The sequence below is a fragment of the Pristiophorus japonicus genome, chromosome 1 (assembly GCF_044704955.1).
Source record: "Pristiophorus japonicus isolate sPriJap1 chromosome 1, sPriJap1.hap1, whole genome shotgun sequence".
Classification (NCBI taxonomy): Eukaryota; Metazoa; Chordata; class Chondrichthyes; family Pristiophoridae; genus Pristiophorus; species Pristiophorus japonicus.
Window position 1 is genome coordinate 44,862,851 of NC_091977.1, and position 12,459 is coordinate 44,875,309.

General features: G+C 42.8%; 1 protein-coding gene across 9 annotated transcripts in view; it reads right to left on the reverse strand.

Moving 5' to 3' along the window:
• Positions 1 to 3,386: 3,386 nt before the first annotated feature.
• LOC139263173 (long-chain-fatty-acid--CoA ligase 1-like) overlaps positions 3,387 to 12,459 on the reverse strand; it is a 232,975-nt gene continuing 223,902 nt past the window's right edge. For all 9 annotated transcript variants that reach the window (XM_070878863.1, XM_070878919.1, XM_070878909.1 and 6 more), the window contains 3 exons: positions 11,150 to 11,251; positions 9,844 to 9,915; positions 3,387 to 4,861 (listed from right to left, as the gene is read on the reverse strand). In XM_070878863.1, the coding sequence (XP_070734964.1) occupies positions 4,721 to 4,861; positions 9,844 to 9,915; positions 11,150 to 11,251 (315 nt within the window). In that variant the 3' untranslated portion in view covers positions 3,387 to 4,720. The remainder of the gene's footprint in view (positions 4,862 to 9,843; positions 9,916 to 11,149; positions 11,252 to 12,459) is intronic.

Genomic DNA, 12,459 nt, shown 5'->3' on the forward strand with positions numbered 1-12,459 from the left:
ACACAGTATTCCAGGTGTGGCCTCACCAATACCCTGTATAACTGTAGCAAGACTTCCTGCTTTTATACTCCATCCCCTTTGCAATAAAGGCCAAGATGCCATTGGCCTTCCTGATCACTTGCTGTACCTGAATATTATCCTTTTGTGTTTCATGCACAAGTACACCCAGGTCCCGCTGTCCGGTAGCGCTTTGCAATCTTTCTCCATTTAAATAATAACTTACTCTTTGATTTTTTTTCTGCCAAAGTGCATGACCTCACACTTTCCAATATTTGTCTCACGTAACAACACGGAGCATCATAGAGGACAATTGGCATTTTAAAGCAGCGTTTCCGATGCCTGGACCACTCTGGAGGCTACCTGCAATACTTCCCTCACCACTTCGCTCAGTTCACTGTCATATCCTGCATGCTGCACAACTTGGCTATCATGAGGGGACAGGTAGTGGACATTGAAGATCCTCCTGAGGGGAGAAGGAGGGATGAGAATTCGGAAGAGGCTGACGAGGAGGAGGAACCACCTCAAGCCGTAGGATGACGGTGGAGGAATGTGGGGCGACCAAGGGGACCTCTAGCCATTGCTAGTGACTTGCATCAGTGGCTAATCAGTGAATGTTTTACTGCCTGAAGGCTAAATGGTGGCACATTTGAATATAGTGTCGCGGTTAAATTCACAAAATAGTGCACTGATTCTGGTTAAATTTAAAGAATAGGTTTATTAAACATTTGTACTTAACTTTAATAAAACTTTATTGGATCAAACTTTTCTATTAACAAAACAAGTAACAGCAAGATACAAATTAACTCTCCTCCCCCTTATTCAACGACCACTAGCGTGTAGTGCCCCTCTTGCCCACCCTGGTGCCTCTACCCTTAGCCCGGTCTGTTGGCGCAGCCGATTTCCTCAGCCTCCCCCCACCCCCAGTGAGCCCAAGGTTATATTTTGTTTTTCGTTGGTGGGGTTGGACAGGGGCAGACCTAGTAGACACCTTTCTGTAAGGTCTGGGTTCATCTTTTGTCTTTTTTTTCCAAGTGGATCACCCTGTGGCACAGTCCGTGAGGTTGGTCTGGGGATGATTTGAGTGGCAGCAGTTGATGCTGCCAATTGGTGGTTGTTGAATGACAACCTGGGTGTGTTCCCTTATTGCAGCAGATACCTGCAAATTTCCATCACATATGTCAGACAATTTCCCCCATCAGCTGTCCCGACTGTGCACCAACTGCATCCACCATTCCCTCCCTAATCTGCCTCACGAGTGGTGGTCCTATTCCTCCAGTGTTGCTGCTTCTCCTCAGTCCTGCAATTTCTGCCCTCACCTCACCCATGGTATCTAGGAGTGACCTGGTTAGCTGCATGCTCTCCCCATTCACCCGATGAGCTGTACCATGTCTACCTGCGCTTCAGCTATCCTTTTCACCCTCCTTCTCCTCGACCCTATTGGGCATCCCTCTCACAGGTGTGCGTTGCTGGACCACATTGGGACGTACATCCTCATCCATGGGCTCCACCGGCTGCAGGTCCAGTATGACCATCTGATCAGTGGGGGGATCTTTATGCTGGCCTTCATCCAGATCATCCTGCTCAAAATCAGGAAACAATTCTGGACTCTCTTCTGGATGTCCTTCGGGTGCTACTTCTGCCTCTTCCTGATGTGCAGCTGCTGTAAAACATATCGAAAACATCCATTAAAGCCTAGCTAGCCCACGCAGTATTTAACTAACCCACAGTACAAATTGCAGGGCTTAACCCATCTTTGACCTGGGCCTTCTCCGGTGAGCTTTAATCAGATCAGAGATCTTCTGTTCCAGCTGGCTCAATTGCAGCTTACTTGGTGGACCTCCACCAGTACGATTCCTGTGGTTCCTGATCTTTGCATTCTTCAACAGCAAAGATGAAAATAGAACTTTTTAAAGAGAGGGTTCTTTTGTGTGGTGGCCACACACGCACACATTTACAAATGTAATTGCAGTGCATACTTAAAAACTAATTTTCCTAGGTCCTGCCACTTCTTTTTCAGCTGCCCGCTGATTCTCCAGGTGATGGCTACTGCATTGTACTCTACAGCAACACCATCCCAATGTTGAGCCATTATAGCAGGTTTTACTTTTTTGTGTTTCTCCCCGAGTTGCCAGCAGATCCCATTTCCTCTCAATGATATCTATCAGGGATACCACTTTGTGTGGGAGAAATCGAATGGCCCTTCTTTCTCCTTCGAATTCCTTTTCCACTTCCCTCTCAGCCATGATTTGCAGGTTTTAATGCTCAAAATTGCAGAAAGATCCAGCCAGCACGATCTAATCACAAAAGGAAAAATGTTACGATCACAAAGGGATCTTTAAATATGTCTGATCCAGACTAGGAAGTTGCTTTTTTCGTGCATGCCTGAGAGTTTTAAGCGTTGAAGCTCCGGTTCCCCCAGCGCAGTGCCAAATTCAAATATCTGTTTGGTGAAAGTCCTGATTTTTTTGTTCTGCCGCAAACGTACACAATAAAATCGTATGTTAACATGCGCGGGTGCCAAAGAAACGAGTGGAAAATAGGGGCCTTGATATGTAGATTTAATAAAATTATATTTGTGTCAGTTCATGTCCCAGGCAGAAGGTTGTGTTTATTTTGGTAAATGTATTAACATGGATAGGTCAGGAAACAAAATGCACAAACAGTAAATGCAGGACTAAAAAAAAACCTACTAGGAGCAGGACTAAAAAAAACATTAATATCAGTAGCCAGACGAAAAGAAAAACACACACACTGGTAGAAGCATATACATTGGGGACAGCTCAAGAAACAACACAACACTGGGTGCAGGACTAAAAAAAAACTTAAAAAAAGTACAGGAGACAGTGAGTTTTTGACGGGGTACCTTTGATGAAAAGGAAACTTCATCTCATCAACTCCACTGAACTATCTCCCACCATTCACAGCAATCATCAGCCTCGCCCCTTACCACCACCTCATCCTCCTTCTCCCTCAGCTCCCCAAATTTGGGTCTGTTTTAGAAAGTGTTTGCAGTTGGCACCACTGCCCCCCACCCCATTTCCACCCTTTCTCCCCTCCCTACCATTTCCCCTTTTTTCTCCCCTGCCAAACCTTAAGATCTGTTTCCCCAGTATTATTGAGCAGCCCACAGCCCCAGCTTCCAAGGGCTTGGGTAGCGTTTGGGAATAAAAGCGACAATGCCAGCAATGGGGAGATTTGCAATAAAACAAGCTGCTGTGGCTGGAAGGAACAGAGCAATATGATAGTCTCCAGCAATAACTCGGTACAGCATCAGCATTGCATCACAGCTCAGTGCAACAGGCTTGCTGCGCAACAGAAAAAGTAACATGCAGCAAAAAAGTGCAACGTAAAATCCTGAGACTAGAAGAGAGGACTGAATACAAAACTTTTATCAGTATATTTAATATATAATAATGAATGGTTCAACAAGACATTTCGAAGTCGCCATGGTCCATGAACAGCACAAGTTCACTAAGTAGCAATCCTATATTTGTTCCCTTACATAGTTGTTTTGTAGAAAACAAACACTTCCTTTCTTTTGTGAAAATGAATGGGCACCAGTATATTTAGATGGATAGGCAAAATATTTAAACAAGCATTGGTTACTTGACTTCAGAGCACCTGGTGCCTAATTTACACCCAATTTTGGAGGCAGAAAAATACATGAAAATAATTAGGAACAGAATCTTCAGAACACACTAGGGGGAAAATTAGATCTCTGATTCTTTTCCCCCAGTAATATGAAAGTGGCATCCTTTACCTATAAAAGGCCCTTTCGTGTAGGGAAAATAATCAGTTAGTAAGCTGACATTGTTCTCAAACATCAAAGTGCACCAGCACAACACAATGCAGCATATCGTAGGAAGGGATGAGAGAACTACTTCTGCAGTTCTGAGTTCTGGATTTTTATTTGCAACTCCTCTATTTAAAGACTGCAATATGGTTGAGAGTGAGATGGTTGAGGTTGAGGTATACCACCTACTATAGAACTGGCGACTTATATTGTGGAAACAGGTTTTGCTGGCTAGGTGATAAAGTACCATTTCAGCGTTCAGTGATAGGGTCATATAACATATTTCAAGGTCACTATATCCATCTTATTTCAGCAGAGTAAGTTTTTTCTGTGAACAATGCATAGAATTTACTGCCGTGATGAACCGAAGTACACAAAACATACCTTTTATTTTAATTTTACTGAAATTTTTGCAAATTCTCTTTTGGTTCGGTGTACAAAAACATTTACAATGCCAAGCCTTTTTTTTGAATAAATCAAATATTAAACCTTAGGGAGATATTATAAATTAAATATGTAATCTTGTTAAAGCTTTCAGTGTTAATCTTCATTTCATCTTTAGACATTTGTGCAACAGTTGCTGTGTACATAGATATAAAAGAATGTTACTCAATAGTGCATTTGTGACATCTGTACATCCTTTCACCCAAGTGCAACTTAATTTGTGCTTCCCTTTCAAGTTTGCTATGCCATTCCCCCATGATAGAGATGAAAGATTCAAATATAAGGCATTTTGGAAATCAAGAAATATATTTAAACAGTGATCTGCTCTGATATTTTTGGCTCACAAGGCTTGTTGTACAAAATATGAATATATATATTTATATATATACTCTGGTAGATAATTGCAAAGCATCTGTTAAGTTTATCATTATCAAATGAACAAGGCCATTAATTAGATTTGCTTCAGAAAAAATGTGCATTTCTTTATACAGTGATGTTTCTGTAAAGTTCAGCAATTTGTGAACTGAAGAATTTTCTCAGCTCTGCTCTCTTTGCCTTGAATGTTGGAGTCAGAAGGCCACTTTGAACAGTTAGCATCTCTGGATAGAGATAGATGTCCTTCACCTATTCAAGATGAAAAAAGTATATTATTAAACAAGTCAGGTCATTTTTTGGCTCAATTAAATTCTTGGTCATGTGTTTAAATTCTATAAGTCACAAAACAGCAGAAAAACCTAAAAATTGAAAGGTTTACCAATTTAGTACCTGCCACAATAAAATATAGCTGACTTTAGTCAAATCTGACTCAAATATTTACTCTCATTCCTTAATGTCACCACTTATCTATACCACATCATCAGTGCTTCCTGCTGCAATCCCAACCTCCAAGTTACTGGCAGAGGTGTATGTATTGCTCAAGTCAAGAGCATCGTGATCATTTTACACCAGCAAAAAAATACCTGATAACTTCTCTTCATTTCTGACCTGTACCACCAATTTGCAGTTGTTGTTCCCATCCTACATGTATTCTTAAACATGCTCTTTAACATACTAATTGTTAAATTTTGATCCATTGGATATAGAGCAAGTCATCAAAATTATGCTAAAGAATGGGGGGTGGGGACGACATATTTAAATTATGCACACCTATAACATGTGGGTGAAAACATATCTTAAACATCAGGGTGGTTTTAGTTGTGCTCAGTATCAGCTTGGCTCAGTGGCTCACCGTCACCCAATTTCAAGTCCTATACCAGAGACTAGAGTACATCATCAAGGCTGGCGCTTCAGTGCAATATTGAGGGGATGTGCTTATTTGTACTGCAAAAATGACTACCATGCTCCGCCCTTCGTCTATGATTGATCCCCTTGGAGGATAAGCCACACCCTGAAGTTCCACTGGAATGTGTAACTGGAACCGCCCATCCCAAGGTCTCACTGACTTTACAAATTGTAACTCGATCCACTTTGACTTCCTGAAGTAGCAGAGGACAGAGCTTCCCAGAAGACAGCAAGGGCCAGCCAAAGTGCCTTACCCCAGTCCAAGTGCATCCCTCCCCCAGCCAAAGTGCCTTACCCCAGTCCAAGTGCATGCCTCCCCCAGCCAAAGTGCCTTACCCCAGCGCGTGCATTCTCCCCCCTCCCCCCCCTCTAGATGGGGCAGGCATTGTTAACAGGTTTATTGAGTATGAATTGAATAGTGACAGTGTCGTGATTTCTGGATATCATCCAGTCCAACAATGTGTCCCTTATAGGGAGTTGGAAGAACATGATCCGTCTTCCCTAAATTCCCTCTCTCTCCTCCGATCACCCCCAGTCTCTCTCCCCCCACACCACCCCACCCCACCCCAGCCCCTCTCTCTCTCTCTCTCTCTCTCTCCACCAGCCCCTCTCTCTCTCTCTTACTCTCTCCCTCCCCCAGCCTCCCTCTCTCTCACTCTCGGCCCCCCGCTGCTTCTCTGCTCGCCGCTGCTCTCAGCCCCAGGCCCCCCAGGGGGTTGAGGGCAAGGGGAGGAGAGCCCAGGGGGAGAGAAAGAGAGCCAGGGCCTGAGCCGGCGAAGAGTCGGAGCCTCAGGACCTGCTTCTCGGCACCACGTGGAGGGAATAATTCGGGCCGGGAAGAGGAGAGAAGGTGCGGGGCTTGAAGGGGACAGGGCTTGACAGATGCATGTCTGTCAAAAAAGTGCAGTATAAATAGTTACACTGATATTGAGGCACTGGTGCATTGTCAGAGGTGCTTTCTTTTAGAGATGTTAAATTCTGCCCTCTCAAGTGGCTATTAAAAGATCCTGTGGCACTATGTGACGAACAGGGAAGTTCTCCTGCTGTCCTGACCAACCCTCAATCAACACCACTAAAACAGATTATCTGGTCATTTATCTCTTGCTGTTCATGCACTTTTTGTGTGTGAAAATTGACTGCCACATTTACCTACATAAAAACAATGACTACATTAAAGTACTTCAGTGGCTTTGGGACATCCTATGGACATGAAAGACACTAAAATTCAAATTCTCTCATGAAACACAGAAAATAGGTGCAGGAGCAGGTCATTCAGCCCTTCGAGCCTGCACCACCATTCAATAAGATCATGGCTGATCATGCAACTTCAGTACCCCATTCCTGCCCTCTCTCCATACCCCCTGATCCCTTTAGCCATAAGGGCCACATTTAACTCCCTTTTGAATATATCCAACAAACTGGACTCAACAACTTTCTGTGGTGGAGAATTCCACAGGTTCACAATTCTCTGAGTGAAGACGTTTCTCCTCATCTCGGTCCTAGTTGGCTTACCCCTTATGAAGTGACTATGAACTACCGCTATCTGGATTAGTGTATGTAATTCCCTGAACTGATGGGAACTGTAAGTAAAACAAACTTAAAAAACATTCTAAGACAGACTGGATTTTTAAAATTAGGTTTTATTTATTAATTTTCATGAGGTGGGTGTTGTTGGCAAGGCCAGCATTTATTGCTCATCTCTAGTTGCCCTTGAGACGGTGGTGGTGAACTTCTGCAGTCCATGTGGTGAAGGTACTCCCACAGTGTTGTTAGGAAGTTCTAGGATTTTGACCCAGCGATGATGAAGGAACGCCGATATATTTCCAAGTCAGGATGGTGTGTGACTTGGAGAGGAACTTGCAGGTGATGGTGTTCCCATGTGCTTGGTGCCCTTGTCCTTCTAGGTGGCAGAGGTCGCAGGTTTTGGAGGTGATGTCGAAGAAGCCACGGGCGAGTTGCTGAAGTGCATCTTATAGATAGTACACATTGAAACCAAGGTGCGGCAGTGGTGGAGGGAGTGAATGTGGTGGATGGGATGCTAATCGAGCAGGCTGCTTTGTCCTGAATATTGTTGAGCTTCTTGGGTGCTGTTGGAGCTGTACCCATCGAGGCAAATGTTCCATCACATTCCTGACTTCTGCCTTGTAGATGGTGGAAAGGCTTTGGGAGTTACTCTCTGCTGAATACCCAGCCTCTGACCTACTCATGTAGTATTTATGTGGCTGGTCCAGTTAAGTTTCTGGTCAATGGTGACCCCCAGGATGTTGATAGTGGTGGATTTGACAGAATGCCATTGAATGTCAAGGGGAGGTGATTCGACTCTCGCTTGTTGGAGATGGCCATAGTCTGGCACTTATGTGACATGAATGTTATTTGTTAGTCATCAGCCCAAGCTTGGATGTTGTCCAGACCTTGCGGCATGCAGGCAGGAACACACTGCTTCATTATCTGAGGAATTAGGAATGGAATTGAACACTGTGCAATCATCAATGAACATCCCCATTTCTGGCCTTTTTGATGGAGGGAAGGACATTGACTTTAATTTTACTAGGGCTTCTTGATGCCACATTCAGTTGAATGCTGCCTTGATGTCAAGGGCAGTCATTCACATCTCACCTCTGGAATTCAGCTCTTTGGTCCATGTTTGGACCAAGGCTGTAATGAGGACTGGAGCCGAGTGGTCCTGGCAAAACCCAAACTGAGCATCTGTGAGCAGATTATTGTGAATACTAAATATAACCAACTTCTACAGATTGGTGAATATTTTCATACTAAATCTGTATAATGGTCATTTCCTCCTCTGAGAGTTTTTGTTAAAAACCCAAGCCAAGTGTCATCTAAATCACTGCTTCCCAATTGACCTAGTCTTTTTTTCATTCTTTTCAATCCTGGTAACATCCTTCACTTAGAAAACATGTAGTTAGCACATAACTGAGAAAAGGTAGGGAAGAAGGAAGTAAACTCGATGGAGGTGAAAGCACACACCATTTTTAACAGAAGCTAAATTTTATGCACTTGCAGAAAACATAACTTTACTCTGTGCACTTTCTGGAAGCCTGGGCTGTTAGAATGAGCTAAAAGGAATTTGCAGTAACGTGACCAATCTAAAAGCACCTAACTGGTATAAATAGCACAGTGGGCAAAAGTAGCCGTGAAGTGCGCAATTTCTGTAAGAAATGGAAGGAAAGTACAATTTATAGTAATTTATCCCCTCCAGTTCATATTGGGACTCTTCTTCCTCTGCCCCCTCAATTCAACCTTGCACTCTTCTCCTCCTCCCCCAACCCAGCTCATGGTAGTAACCTTGCACCCTCACAATCATATTGGTACTCTCTCTCCTTTCCCCCTTCAGTTAACGCTGGTACTCTACTTCTTTCCTTTCTCCCAAAGCACACTCCTGGTTTCGGTACCCTTTTCTTCGTCCCATTTCATTCCTTCCCTGCATGGTTAACAATTTCCCCTTTCCTCCATGCATTCCACATCCCCTATCCTTTCCATTGACATACATTTTTCCCTCATCCCCCTCCCCCCCATTCCGTACTTCCCACTCAAATGCTGCTGCTAAAGGACCAGGTTCCTCTGCCCCATCGCATCACTGCTCAAACTACTAATTAGAAGTGATTGCAACCACTGCTTACAGTAGGTGGGAAGCCTATATGATTACGGTAGACTCAAACCCTGTAAAGTGCACAAAAAATGTCCAAAATCAAAGGGCGAGGTGGGTTGGGACCCTACCAGGGGGGGAAAATTAGTACTTTTCAGTGCTCCAGAACTGTCCAAATTTTCCACTGCAACAAAGCATACTTTAGTTTGTTTGCTACAGTACAAGTGATGAGCTTGTTAAGCTCATGTCCCACTGACTCTGTATTTGCTGCTGCTTTTCACACATCATTGGGTTTCAGTTTTCACAGGAAAAACAAGCTGAAGTGCAGAATGTGACGCCCAAAACAGTGGCTAAAAATCTCGAAATGCTATGCAATATAAAGTGTACTTTAACTTGTTCAGTCACCTTAATGCAGTGGACTGGGTTAAATAGTTAGGTTGTAATAATAAAAACAGTTTTTTGAGCTGTCTTCTTGGAACTGTGATTTTAAAGCGGTTTGTGAGGTTTGAGTTTTTTTAAACAAATGAGCATGTATGAGAAATATATTCTTATTCTCATCAGCAATGTGAATAGGTTGGCATGAAGAAAATACACACTCACCAGAAAGTGGCCACATGGGCAATGGAAGGAGGAAGTCACTTAGTGTGGAGAAAGGAAGAATAAAAAAAGAGAACAGCAGACAAAAGATGTGGCACAGCCAGTAAAACAATTGCTTGCTTACTTGTTCAAAAGACTTCAGTCCAGTTTCCTTTCCAATTTTTTGCAAATCTTCTAAAATACGATCTTTCAAAACCTTTGAGGGAATATAAAAGTGAAATTCATTTTCAACTGGATACATGAACAAAAATAGCTCAGACAAGTGTAGGAAAAATCATCAAAAAGTATTTGAATAACTAGGTTATGGGGAAAAAAAAAAGTATTTCTAGCTAATATAATAAAATACTTTGTCAAATTTATACAACAGAACTTCTGCAAAATCAGTCCTCAGCTTGGCTCCGTCATCGTACTTTTGCCTCAGAGTCAGGTGATCAGAGTTTCATTTGATCACGCAATACGGGCTGACATTTTAGTGCTACACTTTAAAAGGAGGTGTTGCCTTTCAGACAACATTAAATTCCGGGCCTGTCCACCTGTTCAGGTGAACGTAAAAGATCCAAGAACACTAGTTGGGAGAGTTTAGTAGGAGTTCGACTGTTGTCCTGGCCAACAATAATGCTTCAGCCAACACCACCAAAGCAGATTAACTGATCATTTATCCCATTACTGTTTGTGGGATCTTGCTATATCCAAATTGGCTGCTGCATTTGCCAACATCACAGGAACCACATTTCAAATGTAATTTATTGGCTGTGAAGTGCTATGGAGCACCTAGAGGATACAATTTCTGAATAGTAAACAGAATATGAATATTTGTAGCATATACTGCTCTACCTTTCATTTTCACATTCCTCCTGCCTGTGAAGGCCATAGAGAAGGGTGCAGATAAGATTTATGAGAATGATTCCAGGAATCAGGGACTTCAGTTACATTGATAGACTGGAGAAGCTGGGGTTATTCTCCTTGGAGCAGAGAAGATTTGATAGCGTGGTCTGGACAGGGTAGAGAGAGAGAAACTGTTCCCATTGGCAGAAGGGGCGAGAGCCAGAGGACACAGATTTATGGTGATTGGAAGAACCAAGGGTGACGCAAGAAAAAACCTTTTTACGCAGCAAGTGTTTAGAATCTTGAATGCGCTGCCTGAAAGGGTGGTGGAGGCAGATTCAATTTTATCTTTCAAAAGGGAGTTGGATATGTATCTGAAGGAAAAATATTTGCAGGGCTGCAGAGAAAGGACAGGGGAGTGGGACTAGGCCGAGTCGGCACGGGCTCGATTGGCCTTCTTCCATGCTGTAACCATTCTATGATTCTATGACTAACGCAACTATTTCACACTAGTAAAAATAAAGTCACCTGCATGCAAATATTTGCTGTTCAATACTGCTGTTGAAATCAATCTGTATTAATGTTTTTTAATGCACAAGACTTACCTTGTTTTTGCACAATTCCTCAAATGATCCTTTAATATGTCTCTTTTGTGCCCAAGCAGTTAACACTTCAGGATCGGGTATTACAATTCCCACCAGAGCGGCCTGTAATACAAGAAATCAGTATGGCATTCTATGCGAGATAAGGCTTAAACTAATTATTATACTACAGGTATAATATACAAGAGACCATTTGGAGTCTTTGTCGCTGCTTGAAGTTAGAGATGTTCAGGGTTAATTCATAAAGGAGTTCTAAAATAGCATCCGTTAAAACTTGGGGAAAATAACAATGCAAATAATTTTCCATTGGATGTGTGAACAAAAATTTGTAGAGACAAGTGTAAGAAGATCCCCATCCCCCAGTGAAATATGACGAGTAGTGTTTGAAGTTTTGTACCTGTGCTTTATATGCAAACTAATAATTGTGCATTCAAAATGTACAGCATCCGTCTCTTTATAGAATCAGCACCAGCATCACTCTGCCTTGGGCAGGTAGGAGGCAGGCAGGTGTAATCCCAGCTTCATGCGCAACCTTTGCATTACTTGCTCTAATTGGTAAGTGCACCATGCGTGCTTTGCCCAGGTTTGTCGTAGTGGCTGCCCCACAGTGGGAAATGCACACTCTTGCTGCAAAAGTAGGAGGGGCTCTTTGCCCTGTAGGCAGCAGGTAGACTATGCATGAAGTTGAATCCAAAGGGAGGCCAAAGCTGCTCAGCTTCACAGGCCTCAAGAACCTCTGTTCAGAAGGCTGTAACAGGAACGAAGTGTGTGCAGGACTGTCCCATCCTCTGCTGCCAACCACAGGTACATCGACCTAATGTCTAACGAAGCTCCTCACAACGCCGGCATGGACTAGTTGGGCCGAATGGCCTGTTTCTGTGCTGTATATTCTATGTAATTCTATACACAAACCTGTGAGCTCCCTAGCCAGATAGCAGCCTGGCCTGTTGCGAAGCATTCCCACCCTAATTTACAAAACAGTGCAAAATGTATTGTTCTCAATGTTACATAGTCTATAATATAGCATTGTACTCTGTACCAAGCTATGAGCTGAGAGCACCTGTAAATTTCTTAAACAAAACAGTAAAGATTTGAGAACAAAATAAAACACACAAAACTGCAAAGCTACTGCAATGATTTAAATGGCTACATTTGCAAATGTGAATAGAATGGAAGTTCCCAAGGGTAATCACATCAATTAGTTTTTAAATAGGTAAATAAAATCATTAATTTGTATCTGAGTCAGTTACCCCAGCTTTACATGTCCTAAAATACAAAGCTGGCAAGACAGATTTCACATTCATAAGGCCCAA